Genomic DNA, 16,522 nt, shown 5'->3' on the forward strand with positions numbered 1-16,522 from the left:
ACTTCATTGAGGCTCAGGGTCCAGCTGGCATATGGACAGCCCAGAGATTCTCTTTCTTTAACTTAAGATATATGTGTCCCATGTGAATGTTCACCAGAGTGTGACTTCAGCAGAGGAAGAGTTTAATAATCAAGTGGATAAGATGACCTGTTCTTTTGACACCAGTTGGCCTCTTTCCCCAGTAAATCCCCTCATTGCCCAATGGGCTCATCAACAAAGTATCCTTGAAGATAGAATGGAGGTTATGCACAGGCTCAGCAAAAGGGACTTCCCCTCACCAAGTGTGACCTGGTTACAGTTGCTGCTGAGTGCACAATGTGCCAGAAGGAGACCTGCACTCAGCCCAAGAAGGCACCATACCCCAAGGTGATCAGACTGCTACCTGGTGGCAGGTTGATTACATTGAACCACTTCAATCACGGAAGGGGCAACAATTTGTTCAAACTGTTATAAACACATACTCTGGATATTGGTTTGCTTTTCCTGCATGCAAGGCTTTTGCCAAAACTATCATCTGTGGACTTACAGAATGCCTTACTCACCATCATGGTATTCCACACAGCATTGCTTCTGATCAAGGAATCCACTTTACAGCAACTGATGTGCAGGCATGGACACATGCTCATGGAATTACCATTTTCCCCATAATCCTGAAGCAGCTGGATTGACAGAACAGTAGAATGGCCTTTTGAAGACTCAATTACATGCCAACTAGGTGGCAATACTCTCAAGGGCTGGGGCCATGTTCTCTAGGAGGCTGTGCATGCTCTGAATCAACATCCACTCTATGGTGTTATTTCTCCCATAATCAGGATTCATATGTCCAGGAATCATTACCCCCAGTGATCTACTAGAAAAATTTTTGCTTCCTTTCTCTACAAACATAAAGCTCTTCTGGACTACAGGTCTTAGTTACAAAAGGAGTACTTCTACCAGGAGACACAACAATGAATCTATTGAACCGGAAGTTAAGATTGCTGCCCGGCCATTTTAGGCTACTCATTCCCTCCAACAAAAAGGAACCACTATAGTGGCTGGGGTGACTGATCCTGACTATCAAGGGGAAAAGGGGCTGCACCCACACAATGGAGGTAGAGAAAAGTTTGCCTGGGATACAGGAGATCTCCTAGGGTGTCTCTTAGTGCTACTACCATGTCTATGATTAAATTCAATGGAAAACTGCAACAACCTAGGCTGGAATACCAATGGCCCAAAAACTTCAGGAATGAAAATTTGGGTAACCCCACCAAGCAAAGAACCACGGCCAGCTGAAGTCAAAGGAGAACATAAAATGAGTGGCTGGAGAAGGTACTGATAAATATGAACTACAGCCACATGACCAGTTACAGAAATGAGGGCTGTAATGGTTATGAGAATTTCCTCCTTGTTTTGAGTATGGTTGTATATGTAAATAAAACATATTTTTCTTTTCTTCCCCATCTTATCTCCTTATCATATGACATAAGTTGTATTAGTTTCATGTCATAGCATTTGTTACAGGATATCAGGTTTAAGAGTGAATATTATCCAAGGATTACACCCTATCTTACACCATTTCTAGTTGTATGCAGGACAGTTGAGTTTTGTTAGGCAAAACAGTATGTCATTTACTGCTTTTATTTAGTGATTGAGTATGGTTTAAGGTGATGTGTATGGTTGCCAAGTTGACAGGGGATGGACTGTGACAGGTTCATGTGTCAACTTGTCCAGGTTAATGGTGCTCAGTTGTTTGGTCAAGCAAGCACTGGATGAATTGTAGCTGTGAGGACATTTTTTTCCTTAAATCACCAGTAAGTTGAATGCTTCTACAAGTAATTACATCTGTAATCAACTGAGGAGAATGCCCTCAGCAATGAGAGATGTCTCATCCAATCAGTCGAAGGCAGTCAGAAAATAAGAATTTCCATGTCTACTTCATCCAGTCAGTTAGTACTGGGGAATTCATTGAGGACCTTCATCAGAGTTCCTAGTTTGCAGCCTGTCCTACAAAACCTGGTCTTCTGCAACCCCAGTCGTGTGAGCTAATATTATAAAATCTTATAAGATTTACAGGTATCTCCTGTCAATTATTTCCTTAGAGAACCCTAATAAAATTGTCTGCTTGCCTCCATGGTTTCTGATAAGAAATTGGCACTTAGTCTTATTGAGGATCCCCTGTATGAGACAAACCTCTTTTCTCCTCTTTTCAGAATTCTCTCTTTGCCATCTGGCATTGTGATTACTATGTGTCTCATGGGTCTATAGGGGTTTATTGTTTGGCCTGCATTGTGCTTCTTAGACATGTATATTTATGTCTTTCACAAGAATTGGGGAATTTTCAGCCTTTATTTCCTTAAATATTTTTCTGCTCCCTTTCCCTTTTCTCCTTCTGTGACAATCATAACATACATGTTTGTATGATTCATGTTGTCACCCAAATCCCTAAGACACTGCTTATTTTTTTCTTTTGTTATTCTGACTATAAGATTTCCAATGTTCTATCCTCTATTTCACTAATTCTTTCCTCTGCCTGCCTGTTCAAATCTGCTGTTGTATGTCTAGTATTTTTTTAATGTCCATTTTTGTGCCTTTCATCCTCATAATTTCTATTTTTTTAAGCTTTCAAATTCTTCTTTATGCTCACACACTTTCTTAATATCCTTTACCTTTATATCATATTTTCCTTCATCTCCTTGAACTGATAGATTTATTTGAACTTATTTGATTAGCTGCTCCAAATTCTGCATCTCCTCTGAAGTTTACTTTGTTCCCATGACTGTGCTACATCTTCCTGTTTCTTAGTATGCTTTAATTTTTTGCTTATGTTTGGGCATTTGCTTATATTGATGTATCAAATCTGAAGGTATGTTTTCTCCCTTTTGCCTAGAGTTTTACTATTGGTTGGCTTTTTGTTAAGGCTCTTCTTTGATGATGGGTCTATCTTATTCTGTAACTTTAGAATGGCCTGTGTTGAAATGCTCATATTTATATTTAATCAGCTCTTCTTCTTCTTGTTTCTTCACCTAGATATGCAATACAATTTTTAAGTTTTCACTTTTTGTGCAATTGTTTCACCTCCAGGAGAAGGCTTCCTTTCCTCTGTTCCTTCTCTGGGACTCTGGATCTGTTCTATTTGTGTTGTGCAGAATTATCTCCCCAGTTTAAATTGTTTAATTTAATTGAGAATTGTTTAAATTCTCTCACTCAGTGCCTTTTCCTTACACTTTTCAGTTCTGGGACTTGTCTTGTCTTACAGCAGCTCAATTACCCCCTTCCCCCTTTTTTTTCAGTGAAGATTTTATGCCTTTGATTTTTTCCCCATTAGGGTATCCTGCCCCAGGGAGTCAGATGGGATTAACCCAGAAAGATGCTTGGGTTGTGGTGGTTTGGATCTGTAGTACCCAAGAAGCATGTTCTTAAACATGCTTAATCAATCCTAATCCATTCCTGTGGGTGTAGGCCCATTGTAGTAAGGCCTTTTGAGGCTACTGAAGTAAGACTACTTTAGTTTAGGTGTGACCCATCTAATTTAACTGGGTCTTTTTATTTCTCTACATGTTTAGATTACATAAAAGTTACCTCCAAAATATAGGGGGTTTTCATATGCCCCACCCCTCCCCCTTCCCCTCCCCCACTTTCCCACATTAACAACATCTTTCATTAGTGTGGTACATTTGTAGAGTTGATGAACACATACTGAAGCATTGCTCCTAACCATGAAATATAGTTTACATTATACTTTACACTCTGCCCAGCAAAATTTTATAGGTTTTAACAAAATGTATAACGGCCTGTATCCATCCTTGCAATGTCATGCAGGACAATTCCAATGTTCTGTAAATACCTCCATGTTATACCTATTCTTCCCTCTCCCTCCCCTCAGAACCTCTTGTGGCCATAGCCTTTATATCAAGGGTACAAGTTCTTCCACTGCTAGAATAATAATGTCTATAATAGAATAATAAGTCTACTTTAGTCCATTGTTCATTCCCCAATCTTGAGGATTTTGGATGGTGATGCTCACTCTGTTTCTAAATGAGAGTGGACTTAGATTCCATGGGGCAGATGGATGGAACTGTCTTGCTTGCAGTTGCAGACACTCTCTGTTCCTTGGGATGGGCACTGTTTATCATGATCTCCTTGTTAGTTGTCCTGGATGAGTCCAATGAACTGAGGAGTAGATGTTGCAACTCTGTTTAGGTTCGGGGCTCAAGTGGCACATGAACAGACCAAAGATTTGAGCCTCTGGGACATATATTTAACAAGAATAGTGCTAATTCAAATAAAAGTTCAAATAAAAGTGACAGAAGAGAAAGGCATTTGTAGGGAAACTATAAATGAGACTAACTACGTTACACTGGGGAGCATACATTCCAAAGTAAGGCCCACTGACAGGGTACCAAATTCCTGAGATTGTCTGCCCTTCTTATCGTGTCTAAATGTCCGTAGAGCCTTTAGGAGCCCCACTGTTTGAGGCACTGTTTACTGTGGCAGTTGATGAGATCCTGCTGAGACATGCACAAGCATAACCTCTGGAATGACCTCCAGATTCACTTTGAAATCTGCCATAAAAACTCACTTGTGGGGAAAACGGACTTTGGCCCAGTGGTTAGGGCATCCGTCTACCACATGGGAGGCCCGCAGTTCAAGCCCCGGGCCTCCATGACCCGTGTGGAGCTGGCCCATGCGCAGTGCTGATGCGCGCAAGGAGTGCTGTGCTACACAGGGGTGTCCCCCGCGTAGGGGAGCCCCACGCGCAAGGAGTGCACCCATAAGGAGAGCCGCCCAGCGCGAAGGAGGGAGCAGCCTGCCGAGGAATGGTGCCGCCCACACTTCCCGTGCCGCTGACGACAACAGAAGCGGACAAAGAAACAAGATGCAGCAAAAAGACACAGAAAACAGACAACCGGGAGAGGGGAGGGGAATTAAATAAATAAAAAAAATAAATCTTAAAAAAAAAAAAACTCACTTGTGGGAAGCAGATTTGGCTCAACTGACAGAGCATCCACCTACCACATGGGAGATCCAGGATTCAAACCCAGGGCCTCCTGACCCATGTGGTGAGCTGGCCCATATACAGTGCTGATGTGTGCAAGGAGTGCCGTGCTACGCAGGGGTGTCCCCCGCATAGGGGAGCCCATGCGCAAGGAGTGTGTCCCATTAAGAGAGCCGCCCCCACATGAAAAAAGTGCACCCTACCCAGGAGTGGTGCCACACAGAGAGCTGATGCAGCAAAATGACGCAACAAAGACACAGCTTCCTGGTGCCGCTGACAAGAATACAAGTGGACACAGAAGAACACACAGCGAATGGACACAGAGAGCAGACAATGGGGGAGATAGGGGGGGAAGGGAAGAGATAAATAAAAAATAAATCTTAAAAAAAAAAAAAAACACTTGTATTTAATATTCCTCCCTTTTGGTCAAGGTTTTTTCCCAGATGCACTGCTATTTGTTCACTGGGTCTTAATCTTCTTACTGGAATCTTTTTTAGAAACAGAATGAATACAGAAAGTGAAGAAATGTTCACAAAAGCAAGAAGGTGGAATCAATGAAACCCAGAAGAGAAGGAAGAGACCAGCAGACACCATCAGTTTGCCTGGCCATGTAACAGAGGAGCTAAGGGTCACTGGCAGCAGGTCTTCTGGAAGAAAGCATCACCTCTATGATGACTTGATTTTATCATTTTCTTGGCCTCACACTGTAAGCTAATAAATTCCCATTATTTAAGCCAACCATTTCAGGGTATCTTCAAGCTGGCTGGGAAACTAAAACAGTGGGTTAATCCAGAAAGGTCCATTTTGCATTTAGGTGGTTCAGGGAACAGAGACTAGAGTGAGTGAGTATACCTCTTTCAACAGTTCTGTTGTGGCCTTTTTTTTTTTTTTTTAATTTCCCTGGGGGCCCTTTTGTAGTGGCATTTCTCAGAAGCTTGTGTTCTGCCCTGGGTCTCTGAAGACTCGGATCTACTTACATGTATATGCATGGAGTTCAGACCTGCTGCTGTGAGTGGGTTTATAGTCAGTATCCACGGTGGGAAGGACTTGGGCTGTACTGCTGTGCAACTCTGAAGCTGTGCAGAACTGAGTGAGGGTAAGAGGTCCAGACAGGCGGCCCAGGGAAAAAAATCTCCTACCTGATATTGGAGATTCTTTTTCCTTTTTTTTTTTGGATTGAGTGTTTGTGGAGCCTTTTCCAGTCTCTTTCATTTTCCAGAGTTCCAAGCAATTGGGATTTGTCCTTTTATTTGTTGATTCTGTGGAAAGACTGTCCAGGGGGTTGTGTTACATCCTCATTTTGATGATGTCACTCATCTTCATTTCTCTTTGAATTAAAAATAATGCTCTGATGTGCCTTCTTATGTATTAGTACTTTTATTTCTGTAGGATAAAGTCCAAAACGGACTGCAACTAAATCAAAGGTTATAAACACTGTCAGTTTTAAGAGATACTACTAAATTGCCTTATAAAAAGAAAGCAGTATACTGTATACTTTATACTCTTGCTAATGAAATAAGAGAAGACTTTACACCTTCATGGCACAGGATTTTCTTCAAACCTTCTTGGTTTTGCTAATGTGACGGGTGAAAAGTGGTATCTCATTGTTTTGATTTGCATTACCTTGTGAGGCTGAGCATTCCTTTGCATTTTATTTTGATGACTTTATACATGTTTGTGTAAATGCCCATTCATTCATATTCTTTCCTCACTGTTCTAGTACATGCTTAAAATCTGAATAAACTCTTCTTATATTAGGGCTAATACACATTTTCCTGACTGCCAAATGTTTTCTCCCAGCTTATCACCTTTAGACTTGGTCTTTGGCCAAACAGAAATTTTGACCCATTTATTTAATAAAATCTATATTTTCCAAATTGTTTCTAGATTTCTCTTTCAGCTAAGACAATGTTCCTCACAGTTTACAAATAATCTCCTAGTCGTTTTTTTACATTTAGATTTTCAACTGAATTCTATAGATGAGATTGGCATCTTATTTCTATCCATACGAATAGTCAATCATGCAACACTATTTAATACACCATACTCTAAATTTTAATGCCAACTTTCAACCTCTGCATATAGATTTTCATATATATATATGAATCTATATATTCTGATCACCCTAACTCTCTATTCTGGTATACTACCTATGCAATATTGTAACACCTGGAGGGAAAGTTCTCCCACCCCTTCTTTTCCAAGCTATTGTAAATTTTCTGGAATATTTATTCATTCTTAGATAATAAATGATTTTTTCCTTTAAAAAAAAGTATACTGAGAATCATTTAGAATTGCATTGAATTTACATATGTAACCAGGATAGATGAATCTCATCTAAGAATAAGGTCTATTTATATAGGTATTAGTTCCAATTCTTTAATAAATTTAATGATTTTCTTCAGAAATGTTATAAATTTTATAAGCTAGCTTTATTTCTGGTATCCTATGGTTTAATAACAATTGTAAATGGTACTGCCACCGTAAACTAATAATACTAATATTTAAAAATTGATTTTTGTACCTTATTTCATAACTAACTAATGTGCCATATTTATCAAATGTACTACTTTTTTGTGGGATACAATCATATAATTTTCAAATAAAGATAATTCCCCCCTTTCTTTTTTCAGGGTACACTGCTTTCCTCCCTTATTTCATTGTTATGAGAATGTCTTTTATATGGCTTCAGGATTCAGTGTCCTGATTTGGAAGGCTTTTCCCACTGTCAGATTAGAAAAGATTCTCCTGAATTTTTTATAATATTTTCATAGTTTTGCTTATTAGAATGAGATCTTTATTCTATCTAAAACTTATTTCTGTGTATCATATGAGGAAGTATAATTATTTCAGAAATGGATATTCAATTGTCACAACACTTACTTGATTTGTGCTTTACCAATGATATGGGATCGTTTTTCATAAACTAGATTCCCCATTTACACTAGGGTATATTTTGTTCCACTGATGAACCTGTTTATTCCTGACCCAATACTTGACTAATTCCTATAGTTTTATAAAATGTTTCCCTATCTGAAAGAATATAGCCATCCTCATCATTTTTACCTGAAATTGCCTGACAAATTAAACTCAATTCTGATAGTATTGCACTGAATATTACTGATTAATTCTGGGAGAACAGGCTCTCTAAAATTTGGATCTTCCCACCCAAAAACATGGCCTATCACTTTCATTTATTTGGATATTTTTATGTGCATCAGTAAAATTCATAGTTTTCTTCATATAGTTCTTAATAATTCCTGACAGGTCATTCCTAGATATTTTAGAGTTTTGGTTGCTACTATGATTGAGGGTTTGTTTGTTTTCTTCACTAACATTTCTAATTATGAAAGCATGGGTATGTTTATTTTGATTTTTATGTTTATTTCATCAATTACTTTACTTGTTGGCTAACACTTGGCTTTAGTTTGTTAAAAGCTGCTGGGAATAATAAATCAGAAATGTGTTGGCTTTCATAATGGGAACTTATTAAATTAAAAGCTTATAGTTCTGAGGCAGTGAATGAGTTCAAATCAAGGCAACATCAGGAGATTCTTTTCCCTGAACTGCAGCTATGGGCAATCAGGCACAATGGCAGCCTTGGTTCATCTCTCTGTCTTCTCTGGGCCTCAATGCCTCAGGCTGCTACATCTATGACTTCTCTTGGGTTCACTGCCCCCAAGGGGACATTTGGCAATGTCTTGAGACATTTTTGATTGTCATGACTGGAGAGGGGGTGCGTTACTGGCATCTAGTGGTTTTGACACAGGGATATTTCTTACTATCCTGCAATGCACAGGATAGTTTCCCACAACAAAGAATTATCCAGTCCATAATGTTAACATTGGTAAGGTTTAGAAAACTGCACCCAGCTGAACTGAGTCATGTAGGATAAAACAAAATGCATACATGCACGTCCCTCAAACATCTATGAACTATCTCAGTTCAATCTTCAAGTTATGCGCCTTACCCATTCACATACGGTATTAAAACTTTCTGATTTCAGATAACCTTCCTTCCACCACTTCACAATACATTAAAATCTTTTCTATGCCCACTTCCACAAGCAGACTTCAGGTCTTTTTAAAGGGGAAGTGACATATTTATTGTATATTTTTGTATTCCCTAACTATTTAACATGTATAAACAGTGCTACTGTTTTTGTTAGTCTTTTTTTTAATACACCACTGATTAAGTTTTTGAGTGTTGTAACCTAAAAACCATTTCTTCGTAAGTTCTATGGTTTTTATTGCACAATTTTGCATAGCAATGTGATTTTCAGAAATGCATACAATGTGTTACAGCAAGTCATTGCACATTTTTATCTCTTTTTAAAAAGTATTTGTTCTATTTTCTCTAATTAAATTCCTTTTTAAAATGCCAAAAAAACCTCATTGTTTATTACTTTTTAAATTTTCAAACATTTAAAAGATACAGAAAATTAAAGAGCTATTATAACAAGTATTCTTGTACTCAAATGACTTAACAAATATAACATTTTTGCTTCAGATTTCCTTTTAATAAAATAAATAGAATTCAACAGATGAAACTGAAGCCTTCTTGGTTCCTTTCTTCAATCCTATTCTTATACTCAGTCCTATTCTTCTATCTGCCGAGAGGCAAACATTACTATGAATGTAGTGAATATCTTTCCAGTTGATGTTTTTAATCTTTTAATATATATATATATCTGTAGTCACAAATATAGTACTGCTTTATTTCTTTTATACATAAACACTTATTCTGCAACTTGGTTTTCATTCAATATTTTTTGAGCTCTATTAATATTGATAAAGAACTATTAATAATTTACTTTTAATTTTGTAGAGTATTCCATTGTCTGATGTGACAATTTTTAATTCTTTTCTATTCATTGACCATTTGTGTTTTAAGTTCTGTGATCTGTCTGTATACATAGTCTATTTTTTTATTGGGTTGCTAATCCTTTATATAATTTGTATACTAATTCTTTGTTGACTCTATAGGTTGCAAATACTTTCTCCTAGTATGTGACTTATCTTACAACTGTATTTACGCTCTTATATTGTCCAGAAAATTTCAAGTTTTGATGCAAATATATCAATATTTTCTTAGGTCTTTTTGCATTTTTTGAGTCTTCTCTAAAGAAATTATTTTCTATACCAAGGTTACAAAGACATTTTACAATTATCTTCTAAAAGGTAAAGTTTTGCTTTTTTAGGTTTTGATTTTTAATTTATCTAGAATGTAATTTTCAAATGTTATACAAAGTGATCTACTTTATTTTTCCACATAACTCAATTGTCTATATATATTAGTTAGGCCAGTAAAAAGAGTATACTGAGAAAAGAGAGAAAAGAACAGATTTTATTGAGAAATAGGAGAAAAGAATGGAATTAAGCACCCAAGGTGTAGATTCGGGCTCCTCTAGGGAAGAACGAGCATTTGGGCAGGGGGCTACATTTACTAAGCCATTACTCACTGCTCCTCTTTCTGAAGATTGGAGAAAGAGCCCCAGCTCCAAAATCATTTTTTAATAGTCTGTTTTTGCCAATTAATTTGTAATGCCACCCCTGTATACCGAGGTCTCTAGTGACCTTCGGTCTGTTTCTGTGTTTTCTATTTTATTTCCACTGCTCTATGTCACTATCCCTGCATAAAAAAACACTGTACTAATTCTATAGATTTACAGTAAGTTCTGTTACATGGTAAGGCAATTCCACCTTCTTTTTCTTCTTCCAGAATCACATTACTCATTTTTCAATCTTTATTTTTTCCAAATGAACTTCAAAATCTGTTCATCTAAATTCATAAAAATCTGAGTGTGATTTTGATGAAACTGTTAATTTATATATTAATTTGGAGGAAAAGTAGTATCTTTACTACAATTAGTCTTCCATCTATGGCCATGGTGTATCTTCCATTTCCTTATAATATTCTCCACAAAATTGTTTCATATCTTTTCTAGAACTAATCCTAGGAAAATGTGCTTCTGTTGAGATTGTATTTTTTATTCATTCTCTCCTTAATTCGTTTAATAATCAGCAAAACTGCACAAAATGTAAATTTTATAAAATACGGGAAAACATGAAGATAGCAAAAATCATGGCCACTACCTCAACACCTCAATTTTCACATTTTCCAACAAAGCACCAAACAATCAAATAATGTGTGCATTATTTAGGTTTTTTATATCGTCCTCGATTCCTCCCCTCTTACACTCAATACAAACATCACGTTAGCAGCAATGCTCTGACAGCTAATCTGCTGCCCTCCGCCTCTTCGGCCATTCTATATCGTAAATCCGAACCTATTTCTATTCCTCCCCTAGCCATACCCCGCCACACCTGGGGCGTCCCCTCTCTGCCCGCCTCTGGGGTCTAACATAGCGCAAGCTCGATTTTGTCAGGGATTTGGCAACGGACAGGCCCCTGGACCTACGGCGGCCACCGGCTCCATCCACAATCCGGGCCTCCCGCCACCGGCCTAACGCGAACACACAGACTCCGCCCTTCCCGTCCACCGCAGCCCAAATTGCGGGCCCGCCCGAACACAAAGATACGCTCCAGGCCCCAAATCTGCTGTCCACGCGGGAGAGCCGCTCTTACCCGAGCCGGATAGGCCATGGCCTTTGGCGGTCCTGCCCGCCGGGCCGTAAAGGCCGACAGTCCGTGCTGGGTTCGCAAGAACCTTCACTGCAGCGTGCCCCCTACCCCGCCGCCCCGAATTTCGCGCAGAGCGCGGAGGACACGCGGTGCACCCTGGGATTCGCCAGCGGGCTCTCCCAGGAAAGCTGTGACTTCTCAGCTCTCCTGCGCCGCCTCCGGGAAGGAGGAACAAGAGCAGTTTGAGTTGTCTGTAACCCGCTTAGGAGGAGCACGCTCTGTCAGTTCTCAAAAGAAGGGTCGTCTTGAGTCCAGGACTCTCAGGTTACAGCCGACCTTAATTTGGGAGAGATCCTTGGACTTTCTTGTGATATCCAAGAGGCTTGAGAATGGGGAGACCCGGGGCATGACCAACTTTTCCCAAATCTAGCCTCCTTAGCAAAGAAAGAGCTGGAGAGGAAAGGAGAAGTCAACAGAAAGAGATGAGGACCGAGAAGACAGAGGGAGACACAGAGAGGGAGAGAGAACAAGGAGGGAACAGAGGCAAACTGAAAGAGCTGAAGAGAGAGAAACTGAAAGACAGAAAAAGAGAGACACTCTTAGAAAAGAGCCAGAAAGAAATATTGAGAAGAGGTAGTGTCTTATTTTGTTTTCCCCCCAGAGAAGTCCCTGAGTCAAGGATTTGGTTGAAGGGGTTCGTTTGTGAAGTGATGCCAGAAATCAAGTGAGGGAGTTGGGAAATGAGACCAGAAAGAGAGGTAAGACAGTAAAGGGGGCGATTAGGGTTCAAGCCTGCTGCGCACTCTGTGAGAAGGTGTACAACACACCTCAGAACTATCCTGCCAAGGGATAAGGAGGCTGGAATATTTATCCACCAACTCCTGTCCCTCATTAGTTGAGGGGCACTTCTGGGGCACAGAGGCGGAACTACCCACCTTGGCCTGAGAATACCTCAGGCAGAGTTGATCCCTGCCTTTGTCAAGTGCGGATAGTTAAGTGCAAACAAAGGATAATGGGTGAGGCAACACCAGCATCTACGGGAAGAGAGAGGCATAGTGGTGGAGAAAAATACAGAAAGAGGGAAATGGAAACATAAAGTTAGAAACACAGAAATAGACTAAAATATAGGGAGAAATTTGGAGGTATAGGATTGTTGAACGATACAGAGAGAGCAGACAAGAAAAGATATGGAGAGATAGTGAAAAAGTGAGACATTATAAAGAAGAGAAAATGAATAGGAGGAAATGGGTGGCAAGGGGTTGGTCCTCAGAAAAATAATTTCAAATTCTATCCTAACAATATTTTAGGTGTCAGGTTAAAGTAAACATAAACGAAAGTTGTGCAGCTTAGGGGAAGCAATAAAAGAAAAGAAAAATAGTCCCTGTGGAACATGATGAATGTGTGCATATATCTGTGTCTATTATGGGATAGGGAAATGTATGTAGGCCTTACGGTTAAAATGTTTTTAATTTATACTAATATATAGTAAAATTGACCTATTTTTGGGCATAGTTCTATGAATTTTAGGACATGTATAAACAGAAGTAACCACCACCATAATTAGGCAATTCAAAGTTTCTTCACCTCCAAATGTGTCCTCCTGCTATTCTTTTGTGGTCACCCCCTCCCCATATCAGTAACCCCTACCAAGGACCATGTTCTCTGTCCCGATACTTTTATCTTTTCAAGAATGTCACATATACAATATTTAACATACATACAATTTGTAATCTTTTGATACTAGCTTCTTTCACTCATCATAATTCCTTTGAGATTGAGTTGTTCCATGTATCATTGGTCTGTTCCTTTTTATTACCGAGTAGTATTCCATAGTATGAATGTGTTATAGTTTATCCATTTACCCATTGAAGGACATCTGGGTTGTTCCCAGATTTTGGCAATTATTAGTAGAGCTGCTATACACATTCACATACAGGTTTTTGTGTGAACATAAGTAGTCATTTCTCTAACATGGAATATCCAGAAATGGGATTGTTAAATGATTCAATAATGTATGCTTAACTATATAAGAAACTGATGAACCATTTCCAGAGTGGCTGTACCATTGCACATTGCCAACAGGAATTTATGAGGGTTCCAATTGTTGTACATTCTCAATAGCACTTGGTATTGTCAGAATGTTCTAAGGTGTGGAAAGCCTATTGTACAAAAGTACACCTATCAAATGGGGTCCTTTTTTAATTAAAAAAAGGGGAACCTTTTAAACACTTCACCCAGCAAAAATTGTAAGAATAAAACAGTCATTAATTTTAGATAAGTCATAAGTTTTAACTGTGACACAGTAGTTGAAAGAACCAGAGGAAATTCAAACTACCATTTCTCCCTTTAAGACTCTGGAATGGCAGATCTAGAAAAAGTAAAGGATTATAGTGATTAACTGCCAATTTAAGAAAACTAAAGTTAATAGTTGATGGTGTGCCTGTTTTTTCTATATTGATTGATCCTTCTAAATCATCCCTTTGTTATATGGTTGTTAATCTGTGAGTGTATTCTTTTTGATACTCATTCAACTTGGGCACCAGTTTGCTTTTACCTAACTGAAATGGAAATTTACTTTCATTCTCCTGTCACAGAAACACTCCACTTCTTCTGATGTTCATAATGTGCGAAACCAGGGGAGCGGATGTGGCTCAAGCAGTTGAGCACCTGCTTCCCACCTGGGAGGTCACAGGTTCAGTTCCTGGTACCTCCTGAAAACAAACAACAAGCAAACAAATGAAAAAACCAGCTCTGAGTTGCTGATGTGGCTCAGTAGTTGAGCACCAGTTTCCCACTTACGAGGTCTGGGGTTCAATCCCCAGCCCTGATACCTCAAAAAAAAAAAGTGAAGCCAATTTTCCTATTGAGCACATATTGATTGGTATGATTCAGAAGCAGTTGTACCTGAGGTTCTATCTTCATTTTATACTTCCAAAGGAAAAATTGGGGGCCATTCCAAATACTAGTATTCAAGGGTTAGCGTTCTGGTGCAAATAGAATAATTTAAAGCAAACATAAAAGTTTTGTTTTTGGAGCCACTACACCAAAAAAAGAGACACAGAAATTAATGGACATTTTTCAATAAGAGAGAAAATAGCCCATACTCATACTTCAGCCTCATCAATAGATTGCTAAAAAAATGAATCAGAATTTGTGATGCCAAAACAACAAAGGCCATTGGCAACCATACTGCAACTGTGCATGCTGAACCTCTTTTTGGTTTATGACACTTCAGGCATATATTCTTGGAAATGTGGCAGATTTAGCAGGTATTTGAGGAGTACTCAAAGAATTAACCTTATGATAGATGAACCATCAGACTGCTGAGGCTTATATTTCTTGAAAATCAGTTTCATGTTACTTGCAGGCCCTAGTGGAGAGGGCAGCTCACTGAGAGACACCAAGTTCTTTTGGACCTGGTTTGATTTAATGACTTGTGAAGTGAGACAAATGAAACGTACATTATTAAAAGGAAGTGATACATTCACATTCACCTCAATCACAATTTTACCACTTCATAGATCTGTGGCTACATTGCTGCATTGCTGAAGACTGGTCCTTCACAAGAGGTGCCCTTACTATCACCCAGGACATACTTCCAGTTTCCTGGAACTTCAGTACTGATTGACTTCAGATCTGCTGCACGGTTCCATCACTAGCACTTGCTCAGACTGTTGCTGGGTGTCAGACAACTCCCAAATGACTTCAGGAGAAATGGTTAAAGTGATAGACAAGAAAATGTTGTTGTTTTTTTCAATTTAGTAATTAGAGGCAGTACTATAAGACATGGTCCTTATTTACATAGATTCTTATGCTCTGCCTAATTGTTTCCTTAACTGGTTTGGCTATTGGCATTCTGATTTGAATACTGGATCAGAGCTTGTTAGGGCAAGTGACTATGAACTTAATAGGCAGACATGTCTAACAAGTTTAAAATCCTATTTTGACATCTGCTGCTTTCCAGACTTGGGTGTGAATTCACATTGGAAGAAAGGTACTGATGTTCTGTGGCCCATTAGAGTCATACAAACGAGTGTCTTAACAGAGTTGTCTGGGGCATTCTAAAAAAACAGCTTTTTCAGAAACCATATGTTATATTCACATAACAATGATTGCTCTTGATTTTTTTTTTTTTTTTTTTTAGGTACTGGGGGATGGGAATTGAACCTGGGACATCATATGTGGGAAGCTGGCACTTGACCACTGAGTCATATCGGCTTCCCTGAGTTGATTTTTTCATTTGTTTTGCTTGTCATTAGCTTTTGTTTTTTCAGGAGGCACCAGAAACCGAACCCCAGACCTCCCATATGGGAGGTGGGAGTACAACTGCTTGAGTCACATCTGCTCCCTGTTCTTCATTTTTAACAACTTTATTCAGGTGTAATTGAATGCCTTAAACTACACATATTTAAAATTTTCATATTGTTTTTTTTTTAAGATTTATTTATTTCCGCCTCCCCTCCCACCCCCAGTTGTCTGTTCTCTGTGTCTATTTGCTGCGTCCTCTTTCTTTGTCTGCTTCTGTTGTCAGCAGCACGGGAATCTGTGTTTCTTTTGGTTGTGTCATCTTGCTGCGTCAGCTCTCCGTGTGGGCAGTGCCATTCTTGGGCAGGCTGCACTTCCTTTTGTGCTGGGCAGCTTTCCTTATGAGGCGCACTCCTTGCCCCCTACACGGGGGACACCCCTGTGTGGCACAGCACTCCTTGCATGCATCAGCACTGCGTATGGGCCAGCTCCACACGGGTCAAGGAGTCCCGGGGTTTGAACCGCGGACCTCCCATGTGGTAGACAGACGCCCTAACCACAGCTGTGAAAAACATCCTAAATCAAGGTAATAAATATACCCAAAGTATTTTTCATACCCTCTTGTAAGTTATTCTCCTTATTATTGCTTTGAGTTTCACTGTCATTCCTAGGTGTGAATGAATTTTAACTATCTTTTCCAGTAAAGGAAGTGCACTTT

At 39.1% G+C, this 16,522-nt stretch overlaps 1 protein-coding gene across 8 annotated transcripts in view; it reads right to left on the reverse strand.

Moving 5' to 3' along the window:
* Nucleotides 1-11,740, reverse strand: part of LOC131278548 (zinc finger protein 786-like) — a 34,313-nt gene extending 22,573 nt beyond the window's left edge. For 3 of the 8 annotated variants that reach the window (XM_071215332.1, XM_058297533.1, XM_058297532.1), the window contains exons 1-2: nucleotides 11,563-11,704; nucleotides 543-659 (exon numbers count right to left, since the gene is read on the reverse strand). In XM_071215332.1, the coding sequence (XP_071071433.1) occupies nucleotides 543-659; nucleotides 11,563-11,580 (135 nt within the window). In that variant the 5' untranslated portion in view covers nucleotides 11,581-11,704. Of the gene's footprint in view, nucleotides 1-542; nucleotides 660-6,114; nucleotides 6,246-11,562 lie in introns of all 8 variants that reach the window. The other 5 variants (XM_058297536.1, XM_058297535.1, XM_058297534.2 and 2 more) reach the window with 4 other exon arrangements.
* Nucleotides 11,741-16,522: the final 4,782 nt, after the last annotated feature.

The sequence above is a fragment of the Dasypus novemcinctus genome, chromosome 5 (assembly GCF_030445035.2).
Source record: "Dasypus novemcinctus isolate mDasNov1 chromosome 5, mDasNov1.1.hap2, whole genome shotgun sequence".
Classification (NCBI taxonomy): Eukaryota; Metazoa; Chordata; class Mammalia; order Cingulata; family Dasypodidae; genus Dasypus; species Dasypus novemcinctus.